Source organism: Martes martes, assembly GCF_963455335.1.
Source record: "Martes martes genome assembly, chromosome: 13".
Classification (NCBI taxonomy): Eukaryota; Metazoa; Chordata; class Mammalia; order Carnivora; family Mustelidae; genus Martes; species Martes martes.
The window spans coordinates 2,479,938-2,502,986 of record NC_137901.1 but is presented as its reverse complement, the minus strand read 5'-3'; the positions used below and the strand labels follow the sequence as shown (position 1 = coordinate 2,502,986).

Here is a 23,049-nt window from a genome sequence, read left to right as displayed (position 1 = left end):
CCCTGCCACCGTACACCAGGGCACAGACCCAGGCACCCCGCGGGCTGGACGGAGCCCTAGCTCTCCGCTCCCTCGCCGTGTGACCTCTGGCAAGTGTCAAAGCCACCCTGAGCCTCAGTTTCCTCATCTATAAACTGGGGGTAATGGGTGACTGGGAGGGTTCTGCAAGGTCACAGACACGCTGCCCTGCCAACAGAGCCTGTAAGCTCGGGCATATGCTCGCAGTTGTTTCAGGAGGGGCCGTGCCCGGCCTCCTGGTGCCAGCAGCCCCCACGCACTGGGGGAAGGAAGAAATTCCCCGTGTGGCACAGAGCAGGGCTGGTGATTGCTGACGCGTCAGGACGTCCGCATCCCAGCCTCGCCTACTTTCAGAGCTGTTTTACTTTCAAATGGGATCCTCCCCCACGGATACAAGAAAGGAGTTGTGGGGCTCGGGCGGTGCCAACACAGGGAGGTTAATATTGGCAGAATGGGGATCCCCAGGCTCACACGCCATGTCACGCGGGTGCCAAGCAGGCTGGGGGGTTCTCAGATAAGGTTGCTGCCTGCCCCGTGGCTCTGTCTTCAGAGACAGGCTCTGGGAGTTCAGGTTCTGCCGGCAGGACATGGGGTCTCGCTCGGGTCTGCGCCCAACAATCTAGTCAACGAAATAAACCTGGTGGACCCTCTGCCCCGCCGAGGGTCCCCGCAGCACGCAGGTGTGTCCGGACCGGAGGGAACGGGGATCCGTGCAGTCCCCCATATCCTAAAGGGGGTGGAGGCGGCAGTAGGGAGGGGCGGCGGCAAGTGGAGGGTGGGCTGCCCTGGGGTCCAGAGGTTCCTGTGGACGCGCTCGCTCCGGGACCTCCCATGGAGGGACAGGCCACGGCCAAGCATGCAGGTGCCACATGCAGACACACTTCGCGGCAGGAGCCACGCCTCACACGCCAGCGCCACATCCTCCTGCCTCCCTGGCTTTTCTCCGAAACTAGGAGCTTCTGAGAACAAAATTCAAGGGTGGGTTTCCAGATTAAATAATCTGCTTGACTTTTCGTCCTTTCCAATTCTTGGTTGCTTCTATCTTTGGATAACCTGGAATTTACCAAGAAATGTTTGATATCGTTTAGAAGAAGCGCGGGCGACTTCCGCACCCTGCAAGCCGGAAGGCCGTCCTGTAGCTCGAGCAAATGGACACGCGTGCAAATGAATGAGCTGGGTTTGCTTTGGAAAAAAAGAGAAACTGAAGGAAGATTAGTGGGCTCCAAACGGAGACGCGGAGGGGAGCAAAGGTCCTTCCGGTGAGCTGCCGGGTGCAGCGGGCTTCAAGCGCCCTGTGGGGGAAGGGCCTCCTCCCGGCCCCGCGCGTGGTCCGGGACCGCTGACTCCTCACGCCGCCCAAGCGTGCAGGCCTAGAAAGTCAGGAGGCAGACAAGGGGTCACCAGAACAAGAGCTCCGTCTGCAGGTTCTCTTGGGCTCCTGCGGGCACAGAGAGTCAGACGTCAGTCGGGGTGAGGCCCAGCCCGCCTGCTGCGGCCGACACTCTCGGCGCTTTCGGCAGAGTCCTTCACTTCACTCAGAAAAGGCTCAAATACCCGTGCACGGAGCGTCCCGGCAGATTCCACGTAAGAACGTGCTGGGGCCACGCACGAGCCCTACAGACGCCCCGCCCCTGCTCGGCGGCTCCCCCCGCGCCCCTCCCCCCCCCCGCACCGTTCACGCTTCCCTCCTTTCTCTTTCTTTCAAACGTCACTCATCCGTGTGTGTGATGCCCATTAACTGAGCCCCACGGGTGTGCCCGCCCGGCACGAGGGACTCGGGCTGGGTGTCCAGGGCACACGAGGTCCGGGCCTATAGGTTGTGGTTATTCTTCCATTGTATCCCGCAATCGGCAGCCCGGGCCAAGGAAGAGCCGTATCTGGCCTTTACTCCTAACCCACGTCTGTAGGTCTGGTCAGCACACGCCGACAGGCATTTCCGGCTTAGCGGCCACCGCATGTCACCGGTGTCTAGAAAGCAAGCCGGCCGGCCTTTAAAATCGTGCTGGGCACTTGGTTCCCGGTGTTCCTCAGACGACGTTCCTGGATGCTGAGAGCTACGCTGTGGTTATTGCTACGCCTGGTCTCGTGGCTTCATTAGACCATGTGACGGGGGGTGGCATCGCCAAGGGTCAGCCTGGGGGCTGGGCTGGGGGTGTGGACAGCCCTCCGGCCACAGGCCTCCCTGGGCCTGCCCCATGGGGACCGGTATCCTCCCCCTGTGCTAGAAGGTCAAGAACTTTCTCAGGCACGGAGCCACCTGGTCCGGCATGGAAGCAGAGACCTGTGCCCCGTGGCGGGGTCGGCGGTGGGGGCCCCGGGTTCCCCTCGGGAGGAGAAGGTGGCCCTCGATGGCGTGGGCCCTGGCCTGATGAGGAAGAAAGGGAGCCTCGCGGAGCAGGACGCAGGTGCCGGGCAGCTGTGAGGAGCAGAAGGGAGGGGGAGCCGCGCGGACGTGCCGTGCCACCTACCCAGCTAAATCTGCTGAGAGACAGTCCTCGCCCCTGTGGGAGAGAGAGAGACAGTGATATTGTCATTGAGGCAGGAAGAAAGAAAGTCCTCTAAGAAACGAGCAGCACGGGTCAAGATGGTGCTGAGTGTGAGCAGCGCTGACACCTGCCGGATCCCAGGGCAAGGGCGGCCCAGGGCGGATTCGGGGCGAGGGTGGAAAGGGGAGAGCGAGCTGGGAGCCGGCCCCACTCTCCGTGCGGTTTGCCACAGCCTGTGCTACTCGGGGAAGTCAGGCAGCCGTGAGGGCCGCCCTCTTTTTGGTACATTTAGGGATTTCAGGGAAGGTCTCCAGGCAGAGTGACAATTAAGGACCATGTTCCAAGGTCTTACCTTTCCTTGCGACGGAGGAGGTGTGCGTGGTGTCACCTACAAAGACACACAGAGGCCAGTGAGCAGGGGTGGGAACCTCCCTCCCCCACGGAGCCTCCTGCCCTCACCTGCCAGCTCTCGACCAACCCGGGGTGGCCCGGGCAGTCACCCCGCCCCCTGCCTCCCGCCGCCCCGTTCTGTCCTCGTTCATGGAAACTGTAGGACCTGAGATGCCAAGGCCAGGCAGTTTGCAGAACACTCAGAGAGTGTTCAGACAAGGGCAGGAGGCTCCGTGAGCAGGATCGACCCATCCCACCGAGGTCCCTGCATGCGCGTGTTGCCCCGGGGGTGACGGTGACCCTCCCTTGGCTAAGGTCCTTTCTCAGGGTTGGAGGAAAAGCATTGCCAATACTCAGGAGTGTTCTTGGGCCTGGGGCTCACTTGTCAAACACTCACTCGTCAACACGCAAAACACCCTCTTAAAATGTCTGTGGCACAAAACGTTTAGGGTCAGAAGCTTGTGGTTTTGTTTTTGTCTTTCAGTCTTAGGTTTCTAGAAAGAATGCACAGAAATTAGAGCGTTGCCACGGCCGCCCTTGCGTCCTGCACGCTGTCCCCCGTCTGTTACCGGTTCGTGGGACACGAGCAGGAGCCAAGGTGGACGCACTTCCATGAAGCGAGTCAGAGCGCACAGCGAGGGTGTTCGTTGGGTGGGTCTGCACCAGTGTGTGAGGTCAGGTGTCTGCCACCGCCGTATCACACACAGTAGGTCCACTGCCCCATCTGTGCTCCCCCGTCCACCTCCCTGTCCACAAACCCTGACGACTGCTCCTCTTTGCATCTTGTTAATCTTTTTGTCTCCAGAGTTTTGCCAAGCCTGCGTTTTTAGAGTGCGCGTCTCATAGTACTTTAGTCTCAAAAGGAGTGAGTTCTTCGCTAGAACGCAAAATTCAGTAAGTGGCAGATGGAGTCCGGACCTTGTGACCAGGTTCTAGGGCTGAGCTCCCATGGCCAACCTCACCCTGAGGAGGAGGAGGCATCATGGGGGATATACTCACGTCCCTTTTGGGAATAGACTCAGGCCCCCATGGATTAGAGCTCGGGGACATCTGGAGATAGACTCAGTGTCATCTGGGAATAGACTCTGGTCCTCTCGTATTAGAATCAGTGTCATCTGGTGATAGACTCAGGCCCCCATGGATTAGAGCTCAGTGTCATTTGGGATAGACTCAGGTCTATTGTGGATTAGAGTTTAGGGTAATCTGGGGATATACTTGGGCCCTCAGAGATTATAGTTCAGAGTCATTTGGGGATATACTCTAATTCCATGGATTAGAGTTCAAGGTCATCTGGGGATAGACTCAGTCCCCCATGGATTAGAGTGCAGGGTCACCTGGGATATACTCAGGTCTATTGTGGATTAGAGCTCAGTGTCCTCTGGGGATAGATTTAGGCCCCCATGGATTAGAGCTCAGGGTCATCTGGGGACACACTCAGATCCCTGCGTGCTTAGAGCTCAAGGTCATCTGGGATATACTTAGGTGCCCATGGATTAGAGCCCAGGGTCATTTGGGATAGACTCAGGTACCCTCTGGATTACAGTCAGGGTCATCTGGGGATATACTTTCAGGTCCCTGCATGCTTAGAGCTCAAGGTCATCTGGGGATATACTCAGGTCACTTCATGATTAGAGTCAGGGTCATATGGGGATAGACTCTGGTCCCCTGTGTATTGAATTCAGGGTCATGTGGAGATAGACTCTGTCCCCCGTGGATGAGGCTGTGACTGGGCACCTGCTGTCCCCCCAGGCTTGATTCTCCCTGCCGCCTGCCGCTCCCAGTGGGGTGGGAGCACTTACAATGTTCTTGAAGAAGTGCACTACGGGGTTCTCATCCTGGGGCCGGCCGTGCTGCGGCTTCTGGGGCAGGGAGCCGTAGTGGGCAGTTCTTGCCGCGTGATGTCCATCCTGAAAGAGAGGGCATGGGGAGCTCGGGTCAGGTCCCACCCTCCGCTCTGGCCTCCCTGGGAGGCCTCTCTCCTCTCCTGGAAATGCACCTGGTTTCTTTAGGGTCGGGACCTTGTGCTGGGATGTGACTGCCATGACCCGGGATGCTCCTGGGGCCTGCAGGGGAACAGCAGCCTCTCTGACTGTACCAGGGGTGTCTCCACCATGGACCCGGCACTGGGTCCCCCAGAGTCACGGCACAGGGAAGGGAAGGGGATGTGGCCGTGAGTCCACTGGAGACAGACGTGGGGTGAGTGAGTGGTACGAGAAAGCTATCACTTCCCCGAGCTTCTGCTGTGGATAAAGGAGAACACGCAGGGATTAATGGCGAAAACCCCCACCACGAGCTCCGAAGGGGGTGCGTCCCGCGAACTAGCCTCCGTTCCGCAAAATCAGCGCCCGAGGTCAGAGCACTGGCACCGCCCCAGGTTGGGACGACTGCTTCCTCTTCTTGAGCCGAGGGAAGGCTGTGGGCAGCCGTGCCCGGCCCTTCCCAGCTGAGGAAGTGCTGCAGAGATGACACGGAACGTGGCGGAAGGAGCGAGGCCCACGGCACACCAGCCCCCACGTGCCCCTGCACCGTGGCCCGAGCGTGGCCCGAGCATGGCCCGCACACCAAGCGCTCAGGCAGGCGAGCTTGTGGGACGGACCCCGGGGCTTCCCTCCTGCTCGCCCAGTGACAGGCACGGGGAAGAACGTGAGGGAAATGAGGGCCACGGGAGCGTCTCTGGGGCCGGTCTGGCGTCGGACGCCCAGGGCCGTTTCCGTTCCACGGGCTGAGGTCCCTGCAGGTCCTCCCTTCCCTCCTCAGCTTTGTGCAGCCTGTGTGAGGCCAAGCCCCTCTTCGGGACACACTCCGCCTCTACGGAGTCTACGGCCTCCAGAATGTGAGGCCTTCGGTGGGCCTCACCTAACCAGTGACCGTTGTACCCTGGCTGGGCTGTGGCTGGAGTGACGGGTGCGTGCGCCCAGCACCCACTGTTGGGGACATGCCTGCTGACCCCAGATGCCTGTTTTCTTGCCTCGGACCCCCAGGTCTGCAACTCCGTGGTCATCCTTGCCTCCAGGAACGCGTCTTGTCTCTCTCCAATGTCCCGCTTGCACCCATCCCCCTTCCCAGGACTGACGCTAAACCAGAAGCTGGCTGAGCTCTTCCTCGGCTCGTTCCCTTTCCAGCCAGGACGCATCTGCAAACCCAGTGGTTCTCTCCCCGCTGCCTGCCCGACCACTCCCCGCTTTGGCTTTACAGAACGGAGCACGTTTTCTCTGGCTGGAGAAACCCACCCGCCGCGAACCCACCCGACTCCCAGCAACGCGGTATGTGTGCTGCTTCCTGAGTGCGGGTCTTTGCTCTGACGGCGCGGCCGCCTCGCTGTGCTGTGGACACGGCCCCCACGCCCGGCCGGCCTCTGGGTCATGGGGATCCCGCTCCCTGCCTCCGGGGAGGGCCGTGCGCACTCTCGGCCCGGGCCCTGCGCCGGCGCTCCTTCCTCGGCCCTCTGCCCCGGCCACTTGGCAGGGGTGTCCTGCGAGGAGCGGGCTCCAGCTCACCCTGCAGACCTGGGGGGTCGTTAGCCTCCCGCACTGCTAGCCCATGAGCACCCTGAGTGTGCAGTGCCAGCGGCTGGCCGGGAGCCCAGCCGCTCAGGGGAGGCCCCAGCACCTGTAGGGGAGGCCCAGGGAGCCCGGGGGCCCTGAACCTGGAGGTGTGGGCACAGCAGGGAGCCAGCCGGAGCGGTTCTGTTACTGCTGAAACCCCCGAGCCTTCCCGTTCTAACCAACCGCTCTCCGCTGATGCCACAGGAACCCCAGGAGCCCACTCCTCCTGCTGACCCTCGTTGTCCTGCAGCCCGTCTCCGCGTCTGACTTCGCCGGCCGGTCACATTCAACGCGCACGCCGACCTCGTACGCTCCCCTCCAAGGAAAGAGTGAGCGTGAAATCAAGAATTAAAAAGCAAAACAGATGAGCCAGAAATGATTTAAATTAGTTACTTTAAGACAAATATCTTTTCAGCGTCTCACACATCCAGCAGGTGGTCATTTACAAGGTACCGTCCTAACGGCCTGTGCTAAGGCAGTCAGCCCCCCCCCGCGCACCCTGCTCTTCTCTGCGTTCACACACTGTTCTCCTGCACACCCAGGACTGGATATTGGGTCACAGACGCATCTCACACCTGTAATGGACACGCCTGTGGTTAAACTAGAGAAACGCCTCAAACTTTACACAGAGGTTTTCACAGACGGGACTGGTAAGTCCTGTGACGCGGCTCTCGGACGATTCAGATGTGCTCCTGCTGTGAGCTAGACACGGAGGCGTTCCATAGGTGATGACACTTCTCACGTGAGTTACGCACACCTGCTCTGAATGCTGCAAGACAAATGATGTATTTTGTGATTTTTGCGACGAAGATATTCGTCGCCCATCTTCTGAGGGAAGCATAATTTAAAGGAGGCATGAAGCCGGTACATGGCATTTGGGCTCTGGGAGCTACAGCCATCGGGGGTCAGTGCCGCTCACGGAAACGGTGGTGGGTGTTTATTCAGAATCCGCGGCACAGAACTGAGCACGTGGCACGCGTGAACCGTGTGTTGGACGGATGTGCCAACGTGCAGAGCACTAGTACAGAGCCTCACACACAGCGTCCAGCTGGAACCACGCTTCTCCCGTCACATGCGCGGTGAAGCCCCGCCCCCTGAGCACGGACTTGACCTGGACACCTGGTCGCAAACTGACGGCCACGCAGGGGACCTGAGGTCGTCCCCTGATTCCAACTGCATCATTCTATCTGTCGTGCCCTGGCAGTAAAAATGACATGTAACTAATCACATTTCTACACACTATGCGACGAAGAGTCAGAAGAAACAGCAAAATGTGAAAACGCTACCGTGCACAACAGCATCAGAGAAAGAAACTGTTAGTATAAATGTAGGGAACACAGACGGGGTCTCTACGCGAAACACCAGGAGGTGCTGGGGAAGAGAGCAGAGACCTGAGCCAGCAGGCGGACGTCCGTGTTCGTGGACGGGAAGGCTCAGCGCGGCAAAGGCGTCCGCTCTCCCCAGACAGCCGTCTTTGGGGCCCTTCCAAAGTCCCAGCGGGGTTTTGTTGAGATACAGACAAGCTGTTTCTAAGACTGTAATAGAAATGCCAAGGGACCAAAATGGCCCAGTGATTGTGGAAAAGAAGAATAAAGCTCGAGGACACCCCTTGATTTCCAGGTTTCTATATAGTGCACGTAACGAAGGGAGTGTGGGACGGGGACAGACGCGGATTGACCAGCCCTGTGTCCAGAAACCGGCTCAACAAATGTGACCCGCCGGTTTCTGAGGAAGGTGAAGGTGCAAAGACCGTTCAGGAATCTTTTCAAAAAATGGTTTTGGGACAACCATGTCTCCATATTAAAAAAACAAAAAACAAAAAAACCCTCAACCCAATGACGCACCTTATCCAAAAAGAACTCAAAATGGACTATAGATCTTTATCAACAACGTAAAACTGCACAAATTTAGAAGAAAGCATAGTCCTTAGACATGACATCCAAGGAATGGCCCATAAAATTTAAAAACTCTGGTTTTGCAAAAGACACTGTTTCGAGAATGAAAAGTCAGACTACAGCCTAGAGAAAATATGTGCAAAACACACATCTGACAAAGCACCTGAAACCAGAATATGGAAGGAGCTCTCAAAACTCAACGGTTGAAAAACAACCCGGTTCAAAACGACGGCCCAGACACGGAGTCCATGCGGCGTGGGCCAGGACTGGGACAGTGAGAGGCTGCTCGGCATCGTCAGCCACTAGGAAAATGCAGCTCAAAGCCACAAGAAGGTGTCACAGTGGACGAAATTTAAAATACGGACGATACTAGGTGTTGGCAAGGGTGTGGGGCACCGCGAGCTCTCTCGCCCTGCTGGTAAGAACGAAAAATGGAACAGGCCTCTGTCAAGCAATCCGGCAGCTTCTTCTAAAGTGAACCATTTCCTTCCCGTGGGACCCAGCAACCCTACTCCCTGCTTTGAAGGGTAGAAAGCAAACAATATTTCCGGAAGTCTTTTTTTTTTTTTTTGTAATGAATATATTGGCCAAGAATTTCTTGAGGGAAAAAGTAATTTCAATCTTAAATGAAAACTTATGTTCATTAAAAACAAACAAACAAACCTGCCCACGAGTGTTTATCAGCAGCTCAATTCCTGAACATCACTAATCGGCCCAAACAACCCACATGCTCCTCAGTGGGAGGAAAGGCAGTCGGAGCGGCAGCAGGAAGACGGGACAAGCGCGGTACCCGTGGAGACCCAGAGGCTTCTCCACGGTGTCAGGCTGAGTGGAAGAAGCCACTCCGAGATTTCCTACCTCGTGGACTCATTTACGGGACGTTCTTCTAACGGTTCGACCACGAGGGAGAGCAGAGCGGCAGCCGCCAGGGCGCAGGGATGGGCGAGGGGAGGCTGTGGTGTGGGTACGACGGGAGCGCAGGGGGCACGGCTCTGGGCTGAAGCGTCCTCCCTGTGCTGGCAGCTACACAGAAGGCCACAGGCGTTAAAATTCACAGAACTGCACACAGAAAGCGCATCTGTGTCTCTGTAGATTAGTACCTAAACTGGACCACCGCCATGAGCGGGGTCTGTCCTTATGAAGCCCAGTGTTGAAGAAGACACTGTGTCATCCCCAGGACCGCCCAGCCGGAGGCCTGTGTCCGTGAGTCTGGCCGTCCCTCCAGATGCACCAAGCCCTCGTTTCCCTGCCCCTGGCCCCTGGTGCCCACCACCCCCTCGGCGTCTCCGTGGACGTAACTGTTCCAGGCACCTCGCAGGGGCGGGCTGGTGGGTCCTGCCGTGTCTGGCTGCTTGCAGCCATACCCTCTGAGGCTCGCCCGTGTGGGGGCAGCCGCCACAATTCCCTTCCTAGATCACTCAGGCTGGGTGACGTTCTGTCGCATGGACACACCCCTCCGGTTTGCCCGTTCCTCCATCGAGGGCACCTGGGGGGCTCCCCCCTTCTGGCTTCTGTGCCGAGCCCCTGGCTTGCCCACATCTGGCAATGCCTCTGACGACCGGCAGAAGGGGTGCCCGGACCCCCAGCAGCTCGGAGGGAAGCTGTCGGGCAGGGAGAACGCGTAAGGTGGCCGAGTACGAGGCTAGCGCCCTGCGAAGGCCCGTCTGCCCTGCTGAAAGGAGCGGCCCAGCCACGGCTGGAGGGGCCGCAGGGCCCTCCCCTGGGGAAGTGTCTGGGGCTGACGGTCGGGTCAGGTCAGAGCAGGGCCGGCGTCCGCCCATGCGGCAGCAGGAGCCCCTGGCGGGCCTGGGGAGGCACTTCCCAAACACTGGGGTTTTGGTTACGTGTTAAAGTTTACAGTTCATGGGACGTGGGTACTTAGCCTTTTCTCATGCAGCACTGGAAGGAAGGGGCTCATGTGCTGGGACAGGAGAGACGGGGAGGACGCTGTGTCGGAGGCAGCACTGGCAGGAGGGAAGGGGGGCAGGTCCCGGGGCACGAGGTGACCTGTCGACCCCGCGGACCAGCTGCGGCCAGGCCAGGCGGACGGGCGCGAGGGTCGCGGGCTGGTCACTTGTGGGGTTTCCCCCTCCGTCCCTCCTCGGTCTTCAGCCTCTGCCCCACAAATACTGGTGGCGGATGGAGTCCCCTGGCAGAGGTCCACTGGACGGGGCCCCTGACAGAAGAAGGGGTCTTCTCCCTTAGTTCGTTGTTGTTTTTCCTTTTTCCTTTTTTTTTTTTAGCTCTCAACACGGGCTCAATCCCGCGACCCTGAGATCAAGACGTGAGCAGAGACCAAAAGCCAGACGCTTCCTGGACTGAGCCACCAGGCGCCCGAACGCTTAGTTTTCAGGTCACAGAGTTAGTAATTCTCTGATGAAGCTTTTGTGGACTTTTTTTTGTGAACTTTTGTGTTCACTAAGGTTGAAAAAAGAGGCAAATGGTTAACAGTTAACCCTAATTTGTCAAGACTGGTGTGTCTTGCCCACGTCTATCCCATTCCTGGCGGCTCATTCCCTGCAGGAGGTTAGGAGGCGGAGGGGGCGTCCTCAGGTCAGCCGGGATGATCTGGGACGAGGGGCAGCCCCCTGCGGGGCCGAGAGCTGTCAGAGCCCGGGAGCCCCCGGTCCACGCCCGAGGCGAGGCCGTCTCCACACGTACAGCTGAACATTTTTGCAAGCGAGATTTGAAAAAATTAATCTGCTTATTTCTTAATGAAAGCTTTTGGGCCAATGAGAAAAATAACACAAACTTGTCATACAGAAACGTCAAGATCTGAAAGGTTGTAGAAGAAATTCTATCACCTAGGGATGGCCCTTGTGTCTCGATTTGGTGAAACAGTGTCTGGACCCAGCTCTGCGCACACATAAACAGACAAATGGGCGGGTGCCTTGAAACAGGCTCTCGGTTTGCACAATACTTATGGCACTACCGGGTTACTCTTTCTTTTGGCATCATGACCAATAAAATGACAACTCCTTGATGACAAATCAGGTCTTACCCGCCGTGGGAGGGAAGCCAAGGCACAAAGGGCAACCATTTCGTTAATTTTTAGGGAAGCTGCTCTTTCCTTTAAGCGGTGTCCTTGCACGGCTTTTTTGAAACATTTTTCCTCCGCTTGAGATAATGTCCGTCGCCGGCAGGGGGAGCCCGTGCACCGGCTTCCCGGCCACCGCCGCGACCCATCCAGGCCTCAGGAAGGGATTTTCAACTGCTCCTGATTGATTTGCTGGAGAGCTGGGCGTCCTAACAGGAGATTAGTTTTCACCCGACGCACCTGCAGATCCGCGGCCACCAGACGGAGGAAGGATTCGTGCCTCCGAGTACCACGGCTGCCGCGTGAACACACGAGCGCTTCCCCACGGGCTCGCATTCGGATCTGACCAGAGACAAACTGATGGGCGCCTTCCCTCTCCGAAGAAAATGCTGTTCCCATGAAAACGATGAATATTCACCGTGCCCGGGGTTTGTGCTTAGCGGGAAGAACGATCGTGGCTCCTACTTTACCGCTTACCTTTCCAGAGCCGTCAGAATGTCAGCGAATGAAATCACAGCGAACTCCCAGCCCTCTGTGCGCGCCGCCCGCGGGCGCTGGGCTCCGAGGTGCACCTGGGTGCTCTCCGTTGCACGAGCACAGCCCAGTGAGCCTTGGGGTCCCTGCCCTCCCACGGCCCAGGCCTCACTGTGCTCACTTTTCTCTTCTGGTGAATGCTATTGCCTGAGTGCAGGGCAGGGGCGGGAGAGCGGTCATACACCCCTGCACACGCAGCACAGAGGCAGGAGCTGGGTGACTGGCAAGTGCAGGCCACTAGCTGAGAGCGGTTACGTGGCAGACCGCGGCCGTGTTAGCGCCAGTCCTCTCCGGGGGTTTAAACCCAAACTTCAAAATCGCGTGCATCTAGCCCTTTGTCCCTAATGGTTAAGAGTCGTCCTAATGGGGTGAGGGCCTCAGATACGTCATAATATTAGAATCTCTCTTAAATATCACGAAGGATGCTCCAGCTTGCTTCCAATAACACACAGGAACAACACGTATGTTCCATCCCTCCGCCTCTCTACGGTGCACTTTGGGGGTCACTGATCCTTCCAACCCAGAGTGCGGGCTGGTATCTGCTCCGTCTTTCCTATGGGATGGAGAAAGAAAGGAGCTCAGGGAGCAGTTCCTACGTGGGCCCTGCCCGTTCTTGAGCTCGAAGTCGAGGCTCCTTGGGGAGCTCAGCGCGGCCGGCGCTCGTCACACCAACCCGTGCTCCCGCTCTGGCCGCTCAGCCTGGGCATGGGTCCTCAGCAAGGATCTGATCCCAGCACGGAACTCTGGCCGCTGGAGGCCCCACGCAGCCACCTCACTCTGTCCCGTGGCCCCGACGCCCCCAGGACTCGTTTGTCACCCTGTCTTGGAGAGTCCAGACACGGGGCGCCCAGGGCTAACCCCAGTGATGGTTTTCCTACTGGTGCCATCCTATGTAGCTAAACCACCCAAGTTCTAGGAATTTCTCTCTGTGTCCCCAAAGGATTCCATTCAAAAAGGAAATAAAGCGATTCCACTGACTTTTAAAATACAGGGTGTGTGATTCTCACGCTCACCTGCATCGTTGGTGGGGCAAGAAACGCCCCTCCACTTAACAGGTGCGGCAGCTGATACTCGAGAGCGGATGGGGAGGGGTCGCTGGCTCTCCTGACTTTTGGTCCAGGACCCGGGGCTGCGGCCACCACCCCGAGCCAGATTCTTGTGGGTTCCACGTGGGACAGAGGCTGATGTTCCAAACCTAACCCTTGGAAGCAGATGAAGAAATCGCAGCCTAGCCACACGACAGAAGGAAAGGGTAGGAAGGGAGAACGGGTTTTTTAAAAGTGTAGGATTATTTTATTCTTTAAAAATGTGTAGATTTACCTTACGTTACCTTGTGAAGGTGTGACGGGCTAGAACTAAAAATGTTCCTGTATATAAGGAAAAGTAGTATCTATTGACGGAGTCAGAAGGGCCCGTTAGTGCCCGGAGAGCTGGGCACGTTGTGGCCGCCACTCTTCCCGGGAAGATTAGTTCCGACTCATTTTTGGTAAACACGGAGAGCTGGGGACAGTGAATGCAAAACAGCAGTTGATGAGGTGAGATTTTCCAGTTTGGTGATCGTTTTGAAGGATGCATTTCCGCGTCATTAAGGCTAGGGGCCACTCAGCTCCCACCGAGCCCGGAGGCGCCACGGCTCCCCACGAGCAGCCCGTAAGGGCTGCGCCATCCCGCTCTGTTCGTGGGACTGAAAGCGGCCCCCGCCGGCCAGGTGGGAGACAGACACGTGCCGGGGCTTCCGCCTGTAACCGAAGGGCGGAGCGCCACGGGACAGCCCTGTGTCCTGCCCCACCGTCCACGCAGACGGCTTCACCAGGGGTCCTGAGAGCGACCGAGTAAAGGAAGGTGCATTTTGCTTTGTCGTGCCAGAGAAGTCTTTGACTGTGGGGCAGTCCTGGGAGATTCCTTTCCAGGGAGCCACGTGGTGAATCCACGTAACCTGTTTGGGGCCACGGACCCCAAGGCGCGGCGAGCGGGACGGGATCGCTGCGATGTCTGTCTCCTGGCGCTAAGCCCCAGCATGCTCGTGCGTGACGTTCCTCATGTTTACTGACCACGAACAGCACACGAAGGAACCCACATACCTTCCCTGCCCCCCTCCCGCTTCACGCGCCTTCCATGGCGGGTAGAGGCCCTTCGCGGCCGCGGGCGATCTGCTTTCGGCGGCTTATCCTCCTCAAGGACTCCCTGGAGGCCGCGGCGGGAGCAGCCTCCTCCTTTCCATCCAACGCTCTCCTCACCCCCTGCCAGCCATGCCTGTCCCCACCACAGAACCGCCCTGCCTGCCCCGGGTGCTGAGCCCGGGCCCCCGGGGAAGCGCTTCCGAACCGGCAAGTGCACAAGGGTTACAAGTGTGGGGATAAAAGACGAGGCTGGCAGTGAGGCGTCTGAGCTGCGACCTCGCTCCCTTTCCGGTCCGGGTGTGTCGGGGAGAGAGCCGGGGCAGGGGCGCTCCCCTCGCGCCCCACAAACCCCGTGACTCCCGGGTGTCCCCAGACACCACGGGTGGCCAGACGAGGCTCTCCCGCGGCCTTGGGCCACGCTCCTACTTTCGCTCGTGTCTGTTTCTCAGACGAAGCCGTGACGCCGGATTTGCTCAGACTTCCAACGTGCCTCAGGAGACAGCGTCAGGGCTGTGTTTGGGGCAAAGTCAAGACGTCCCAGATGTCCCAGATGGGGGAGAATTCTTCCCTGTCCGAACAGCACGTGCCGTGTGCCCTGTGCGTTTGTTCCCTGCAAGTTGGAGGATATTTTCGTTTCTGAATTGTTGACTCGAGTGAGGTTAATTAGAGCTGTGAGTTTCTTTCTTCAGAGAGAGCTGTGCGGGGCCAACGGCAGTCTTTTCTCTATTTCTGGAGGAATTTACAGGCAGACCTTTGATTTAGAGGGAAATTTTAGGTTACCTGTCGCCTGGCCCGACAGTCGGTCTCTTCTCCGATCCCGGAAAGGGAGGCCGCGGGCAGGCTGTGCAGTCTGTGGGCACGGCGGCTCGTGGGCACGCGGCTGCCCCTGGCGGTCAGCTCGGCAGGGACTGGCGCCAAGGCCCAGGGCTTTGCCATTAGCAGACGGTGAAGACGAGGGTGACGGCGAAGGCTGCCGTCTGCGGGGCCGCGGGGGAGCGGCGGGGCTCTGACTCCCTCCAGCAAATCGGGAGACGACCACCCTCTGCACCGCAGGGATGGCTCTGCCCGCCTCGGGGGCCACGCAGGGGTCGGAATGACAAGAGGCTGTCCCCCTAGGCACAGAAAGAGACAGCAAGCCCCGTGTCGTGGCCTGATGCCCGGGGTCCAGCTCCGTCATCCTGGGAGGTGGGCGCGGCAGAGAGGAAGGCCACGGAGGGGGACGGGGGTGCCTGTCGGCCTGGAAGTGGCCCTGAGAGGCTCCCAAAGCCACAAGCATGGTGCTGTTTCCAGCCGCCCGCCCTCCGTCTTCTCGGTCAGGCACCGGTGACCTGGCGAGGGCCCCCCTCTTAACGGGCCCTTCTGCCGAGGCGTCCCTGCGGAGGAGCGTGGCTGTGGTGACCAGTGACTGGTGACCCGGGGCTCCAGAGATGCCGCAGCGTCCCTGCCCCTCCCCCGGGGAAACCGGCAGCGCCCCCTGAAAGGAAAGCGGCGTCTTCCCCGCGGGGAAGCTCTGCTCCCCCAGAGTCAGGGTGGCTGGCGCAGGGTCCACAGCCTTCTGGAATGCGGCTTTCCTGATGCTTCCTTGCCGTCTCCAGGGAGGTGGGAGGCAGAACCGGACGTCGGCCCACGCCGCTCTGGTCGGGTGTGCGGCTTCAGGCACCCGGTTTGCAGAAACCTCAGTGAGTCCAATGGGCACGGGAGGCTCTTTGAGCATAAATGTCCAGCGAATGTCACGATGGGCCTAGACACCAAAACGATGACCCCAGTGTCTTTTCTAGGAACCAGTCATCTCTGCGTAGAAGGCGAGTGAGCAGGTCAGGGCTATGGGGTCTGGAACGTTCTCTTTGGAAGGAAAAGACAAGTTGCAATGGGTTTTGCAGTAAGTGAGGGCCTTGGGCCCCCAGTTCAGCTGTGGCGGGAAGTAGCCCTCAGGGGCAGAGCAGAGCGCTGGGCCCCGGGGGGAGAGGCCAGGCCACCCGTCTCCGCCGGCACGCTCCCCGAGGAGCCTGGTCTCTCGGGGTGTCCGTGGCCAGACCGACGGCGTCCACCAGCTGTGTGGCCACGGGGCTCATCCACCTTTGGCCAGAGCCAGAGTTTGGCAGCGGGAGGATCTGATTCAGGAGACGGGGGCGGGGGGGGGGCAGGAGGGGTGTCTTCGGAGGCCGGGAGACGGGGATTTCTGTCTCCCCTGCACGCGGACCGAGCTCTCGCAGGCCGAGCGCACCCGAAGGCACCCCGATTGCTGCTGGTGAGGCCCGAGTCCCCGTGAGCACCTGCAGACGCCCCCGGACGCGCTGCACCTGTCTTCAGAGAAAAGGCCTCACCTGTCACGTACTGTGCGGTCGAGAAGCTGAGGCCCGGAGGCAGGAGCGCACCCCCCACCCCCCCCGCGGCCGGAGGCAGCGACAGGCGGACGGGCAGCCCTAAGCGCCCGGGGCCCTGGGTGTCCGTCCGGAGGCTCTCAGGCGTCGCACGGCTGAAAGGCAGGGCACACCAGACCTAGGGGTGCCCAGGGCTGGGGGGGGCACGGGTTCCCCACGGTGTGGGCAGCCCAGACGGCTACTTCCGCCGTTGTGGGTGCTTTTCCGGTGAGGAAAGGGAGCCCAGCGGTCGAAGCCAGGCCGCAGCCCGTGTCTCTGATTCTTACTCGGCTCTGGTCCGCGGCACGAGCTGTCTTGGCTCCTTGGCGCTCCGGAGTGAGAGCGAGGGGGCTGCCCGGGCCATCTCCGGCCAGGGAGGCCTGGATGAAGTGTCCTTCAACCTCCAAGACTCTAGGAGCCAGGGGCCGTCGGGGTGGACGCTGACTCACGTGGCGGCCACGCACGGAGGGTTGGCCACGGGACCGAGTGTCCTGCGTGAGGCTTGGCACAGCCACGGCGTCATGCTTCACGTGGTCCCCGAGATGGGGACCCCATGCAGGGAGATGGGGCCGGGGGCACAGAGCAGGACACACAAGATAAAAGGATTTGATATTTTCCTAGGGGCCGGCCCTCCAGCGTTCTGCTCTCCGTCTCTCCCTTGGAATTCTCCCCTCTCCAACTTGCCTTTGGGTTCTCAAAGACGATGCCACCTGCCTGCATGGGCTCCCCCTCCCACCTGCAGGGTCACCTTCCACCCCTAGGAAAGCTGAGCTCCGGTAGTTCCGGGACTCTGTTGGGTCCCCTGGAATCAGAGAAGTCCTGGTGGGGAGTTGGCTCGTGGAAGCCACCGACGACGGTGGAACCCATCTGTCCTTTGACGGTTACTCTGCTGTCATGGTGGCTGGCGCTTTCCTAGCTTTCCTGGTGGATTTGAGACTCACGGGGATACAGGGAGGAGGAGGAGTGTTCCGGAAGGTCAGGGCACAGAATGTCTGCTCGGCACTGCTCACGGTCTGGAGTCCCCGAGCCCGGGGGGAGGGCAGCGGTTCGGGCTGAGGGCTGGGAGTCAGCGGCTCAGCTCGGCTCAGCTCGCAGCTCTATCCGGCGGCTGTTATCCCCTGCAAGCCTGTTTCAAGAGCCCTTTGCCCCAGACTCTCAGACAGGGGCACCCTCAAGCCGTTTAGCGCAGCAAAGCCCCGTGGTCTTGCCCGTGGCAGGCGCCGTTAGGTCTACTCTCTGGTCCGCGTGACCAGCCTCTTGACATAATAACGGTTCCCGAGTTGCTGGAGGAGGACGTTCCAAATAATCAGAAGCTCTTGCTCAGAGAGGGCAGAAGACCCTGGTTTATTGATTTTCTCCACTCGAGAACAGCGTGGAAGTGCCTCTCCCTGCAGGAGGGAGGTTCTGGGGTTCCCAGACCGACCTGCCTGCCCTCCGGGCACCCCTGACACAGGGCGCCTCCTGGAAGGAGCTGTGCACGGTGGGGACCGGTCGCGTGGACCACCGAGGTCCTCGGAGGGTCTGCACGGTTAGTGAGGACTTAGGGGAACCCACTGGCTTGGCTGTGTGCCGGCTTTGCCCTTGGTTTCAACTCAGGCTCTGTGTCCGACGTCCTGTCACTCCGCAGACATGCGTGTACCGCACCCCCCACACTGCTGCCCGGCACCGGGCGTGTTTCCACGTTCTCGTGGACGTTCCTGTAAGCCAGTCCAAGTCCCATTTGGGGTTCCCACTAGTTACGGGGTGTCCGTAAATGAACAAAAGACAGATGCAAGAACCAGAGCCCCCAGGGTGTCCTCTGTCCCTTACAGCGCCCCCGCCGGCAGCCACACGGAGACAGGGTCGCACGGACTGTTTCTTGTACGCGAGGTTACTCTAATGCACGCCCAGAGGTCAGTCTGGGGTGAAGCGGGGAGGACGGGGTGTGGCCTTTTCTCTGCCAAGTCGTTTTTTAAAAGAGAGTGATCTACAGTCTACGCTTGCTGGCGTGACCCAGAGAGCACAGCCCTGTCCTCCTCCCAGCAGAGGCCTCTGCTTCTGCCAGCAGCCGTCTCAGTCAGTGGCGGAGAGCACAGGGCACGGAGGCACAGAGTAGCCTCGGGGTGATCAGAGCCCGTGGGGGGCTCGCTGTCATCCGGTCACACACACCAGGCGCTCAGGTGGCCTCACTGAGCGTCCGGGAGCACCGGCCCCCCGGGCAGGGCATTTGCTTTGACCAACGAGCCGCGGAGAGAGGCAAGTACAGAGCGAGTGGCCACAGGAGTGGGACCGCAGCCGGTCCCGCGGACGCTCTCGGGGGGTGGTGGGTACGGTCCACGCGCGCGTCGGACGGTGCGCTTGCAGTGCTGCCTGTCGTCTCCAGGCACGGGTTCTCAGCCTTCTGCACTTGCCCAGGTGACACACTCGGGGGCCCGGCTCGGGTGCCCCCGTCACCTGAAAGCGTCAGTCTGTGGCCGCCAGCTCGGGGGGCGGCCGCCACCGTGCGTAAGTGGTGCTGTGACTCCTGGTGACTTGGGATTCCGCTGGGCTGATGATGCCTCTCCCTATTCCCCTTGCCATCCGTGCCCCGAGCAGGAGACGAGGACCGCGGACAGCTGGTCCTCCATCCCGGCACAGGCCCAGCCGAGCCCAGGTGGGGACAAACCCCCGCCAGCAAACTCCCCAAGGACACACATCATGTGACAAAGTAATTCAACTAGCGATCGCTCAGTGTATGTCAGGCGCTGGTTTTCAAGGGCAACTCAATGTCACGGTGGCGACCGACTCTCTGTGCCCTGGGGCCGTAGAGCCGCCGAGGCCTGGCTGGCCCTGGGGGCTCTTCCCCCACCCCTGTCCCAGACCTGGCCCTTGGCGGTCGTCACCTGTACAGTCTCCCGCCTGGGAACTCAAAGTTCTCCCGAACGAGAGTTTTCCGTCTTCTCACCTGGACCCTCGCTAGCTTCCCTTGAGGAGCTGGCCGCTCGCTTTGCAAACGTGACTCCCCCACGCGCTTCAGTCCTGCTGTAGCCCGTGGGCGGGTGTGTGCCCAGCTGCAGTCCCTGCTGACCGGGGGGACGGGAGGAGCCTGGCGGGGCCAGCACACGTCTTACCTGGTACATGGTGCACAGCCCAGGCTGGCTGCGGGCATGAGAGGGCACAGGGCTCCGTCTCTGCTTGAACCAGGGCACCTGCCAGGGGACACAGAGTGGCCGTTGAGTCCATGCAGTGCCACTGGCAGAGCCCCCAAGTCCTCCGGCAAACATCCCCTCCTGACCGGGCCTGGCAAAACCCTGCGCGGTGAGGAGGGTAAGTAGGGGGTGGAGGTCAGAGGGCGAGGGCGTGCGGATGACGGACGGTGACCGCCGAGGGGACAGAGGAACGAGGAGAGAGAGCAGCAGCAGGCGCCCCCGGCACTCCGGGGGGAGGAACGTCAGAAAAAAAGGAAGAAGAAGAAAGGTTTAGGGGGAAGTTCTGGAGCCCTGAGTCCAACTGTGTGGCCAAATTTTCTTAACATTGGAGCAGGCAGCAGATCTATAAGATTTTGAACGGACAAGTGGAGGAAGCACCTTCCAGCCCAAAGCGACGCGCTAGAGGGCTTGTCAAGTCTACACTGCAGGAGAGAAGAGGCCCAGCTCTCCTGGGACGGGTTTCGATCTCCTGCAGCAGGTGTGGGAGCTTCTGTGTGGGATTTACAGGAGAAACCACCACTGTTCTGCCAGGGTCACTGTGCTCTCTCTGTCGGCCCTCCCAGCTTTCAGATACATGGAGGGGAGAGAGAGAGAGAGGAGAGGGAGGCAGAGAGAGAGAGAGAGGAGAGAGAAGGCACCTTACGTGGTCAGGAGATAAAACCGACATAAAGGATTTCAGGAGATGTCTCGAGTTGGCTGTGGATTACATGGATTTTATAAAACAGGTTACTGGTGGGTTAGGGTTACGTGTGCGGTGAGCGGTGGTCGCGCACAGGAGAATGTTAGCGTGTTCTAGAAGCGTCACTGTGAAGCGCACAAGGGGCTTCCCGAGGCAGATCTGGGGCGAGCGCGCCTACACCCCACCCCTGCTCCTCCCCACGCGACAGCCGTGATTTCTGTCCCAGCAGGAAGGACTGGTGACTCCCGTCCCGGGCGTGGAGTTCCGCCGGAGTGAGACAGTTGTTTCTGTCAGCATCTCGGGGGACAAGGCTGCGGTGGCTTCTGCCTGGATGAGGCCCGGTCGTCCCCACAGGCTGGGAGCACCCCCCCCCCCCGCCCTGCACTGGCGTCAGACAGGTGGCAAATGGGTAGGTCCACGTTATACTCTTGCCCAAAAGGTCAAGAAGGATGTTCTAATCCATGCCCCCCCCCCCCCGTTGAAAACACTGCCCCTTCTTAATGAGGGGACCAGCGCCTTGGGCTGCGTCCAGGTTGCTCTGGGGATCCGTGTCAAGCTACCCGCCCTCCCCACAACCCCGGCACGCGGGGCTCCGAGGGCTGCGGGCCATGCAGGCCGCCCACCCCAGCACGGGGAGGAGCGGGAAGACGGGCGTCCTCTCCTCAGGGGATGGCAGAGGGATGAGGCACTCCGGCGGCCGTGCTCGCTTGACCTCCCGTACGGGTGCAGGAAGGGGGCTCGGGCACTGAGTCTGCCCCACGGGGCTGGCGGGGCGGAGGTGAGACGTGCCCCTCGGAGGAGCCCTCACTGGTGGGCCTTCCTCAGAAGAGGTCCTGGTGCTGTAACTCTTCCTACCTTTATACCACATCCTCCGAAGCAGGACGGCTCCGGGCAGATGAGAGTGGGGTGGGAGGGACCCACAGAGACACTCTTACCCTTTCTGTGGGTTCTACGGTTCCTAACGGCTAACAGGAGCTCTAGGGTGGGGACTCCTCCTGCCAGGGATACGTTCCTTCCCTCCTGGGACACCTTCCCTCCGACGTCAGCCCCAGCTCTCCATCAACCAGTCAGCCTCGCCTGTCACCAAACATCTCATCCTTCGACCAAAAGGAAAACCAGTGACGTTTGTCACTGTACATGCTGTGAATGGACGTAGTGGGCGGTGAGTGAGGACAAGGGCAGGTGAACACAGCCAGATTAATTGTGTATTTGCTTTTATATCTAGTTCGTCCTAGACCCAACCTTATCCATGACCTTCATGCTCACCGGCATCCTCGGGGAGATCCCGTACCCCGCCGCATCCAGATTCCCCGGGGTTCCGAGGGTGCTGGGACGCAGCCTCAACAGGGTGCACAGGCGGGTGGGTCTCCCATGTGCCCAGTCGCCTGGGAAATGCCGCCGAGTGGGCTGTGTCCCCCCACCCCCCACCGAGGGAGAACAGAGTCTACTCCGCACCCACACTACCCCCAGAGCAGGACGGCGCTCTCCGACGAAACTGAACACAGCCAGCGGCGTATGCACAGCCAGGATGGACCAGGACGCCGAGCTGTCCCCGGAGAGAACAGAACAGAGCATCTCTGTGCAAAAGCACACGAGTGAGATACTGCCCTCCGTGCGCCGAGGGGGCGGACGATCGGCCCTACGCTCACCTGTGGGGTGTCACGTCAGGAGCCAGCGAGATCACCCGGAACAAATGCACTTCATGGGGGTGGCACGGGGGAACCCCAAAGAAGACAACTTGAAAAATTCACGTGTGGTTAGTTCACCACCCTTGTTCTGTTGCAAAGTTTAATGAGTGCGTGAAGGAAGAAAGACACACGGAGCAGAAGCTGATCACAAAATCCAACAGGCACACATACACCCGGCAGGAGGCACTCGCCATCAGACACATGACGTGATGCCAGGGTGTCGCTCACACAGGGGTGTGGCAGGACTGCCCGGAGCAGGGCCACTCGCCCTAACGTGGATCTCACCCACTGAAGCCACGGGACCCTGGACTTGGAGGGTCTGGGGACGACGGGCGTCAACTGCCTGCAGCCGCAAAGCCGCCGATCCAGAACCGATCAGAGTGCCGACACTTCATAGAGACGTGCCTGGGGGGAGTCTCAGAAAGCACTGCCGGAAATACACCTGCCACATCGCAAGTTCTCTAGAGGGAGCCGGGCCGAACCTCTTGGCAAAGTGACGCACCAGACGGACGGACGGCCAGATCACGGGCACACGGCCTCGCACGGAGAGTCAACCCGCTTTCATGTGCGTGGCCGCGCTCCTGGGGGCGGGAGTTCTCCACTGAAAGGGTGCGCACGGGTCCCCAAGCCCCGGACTCGGGGGGTCAGGCACCGCATGGCCGGGGGGGCTCCCCCGGCTTCCTACCGCATCCCTCCTGCCGCCTCCGAACGCTGCACTCCCCACAGGATTGCAGAACATAGCTACAAAATCGGGATGTTATGTCAACAACGAAGAATTAAGTGATGGTAGAACTAAAACGTGTTAAATGAAGATGCAGTGGGGAGAAAACCGGGAAACACAACGTGGTGATTAATTTACGAGACCGATTATACCGCGGAGCGGTAGATGACAAATGGCTTTCATCCTGTGTGATCAAAATTAGAGGCACAGAAACAACCCTGAGTGCTGCATGACGGGAGGCTGGGAGCAGGTTACCCGGGGAACTCAGCTGTGAAGTCAGGACAGACAGACACAGCCATCCGTGGGGACCAGCTTTCGTCTGGAGAAATCAGAGAGTGGCCCGTCCCCCAGCCTTCCTACTTGGGGACGGCCCGGGGGCACATCACTGTCTCCAGCTTAGTTATTTCAT

General features: G+C 59.8%; 1 protein-coding gene across 2 annotated transcripts in view; it reads right to left on the bottom strand.

Annotated features, from left to right (window-relative positions):
• Positions 1–23,049, bottom strand: part of MBP (myelin basic protein) — a 103,609-nt gene that overhangs the window by 6,530 nt on the left and 74,030 nt on the right. Inside the window, exons 5-7 of one of the 2 annotated variants that reach the window (XM_080821992.1) lie at positions 4,694–4,801; positions 2,857–2,892; positions 2,487–2,519 (exon numbers count right to left, since the gene is read on the bottom strand). In XM_080821992.1, coding sequence (XP_080678118.1) covers positions 2,487–2,519; positions 2,857–2,892; positions 4,694–4,801 — 177 coding nt within the window. The remainder of the gene's footprint in view (positions 1–2,486; positions 2,520–2,856; positions 2,893–4,693; positions 4,802–23,049) is intronic. The other variant, XM_080821993.1, reaches the window with a different exon arrangement.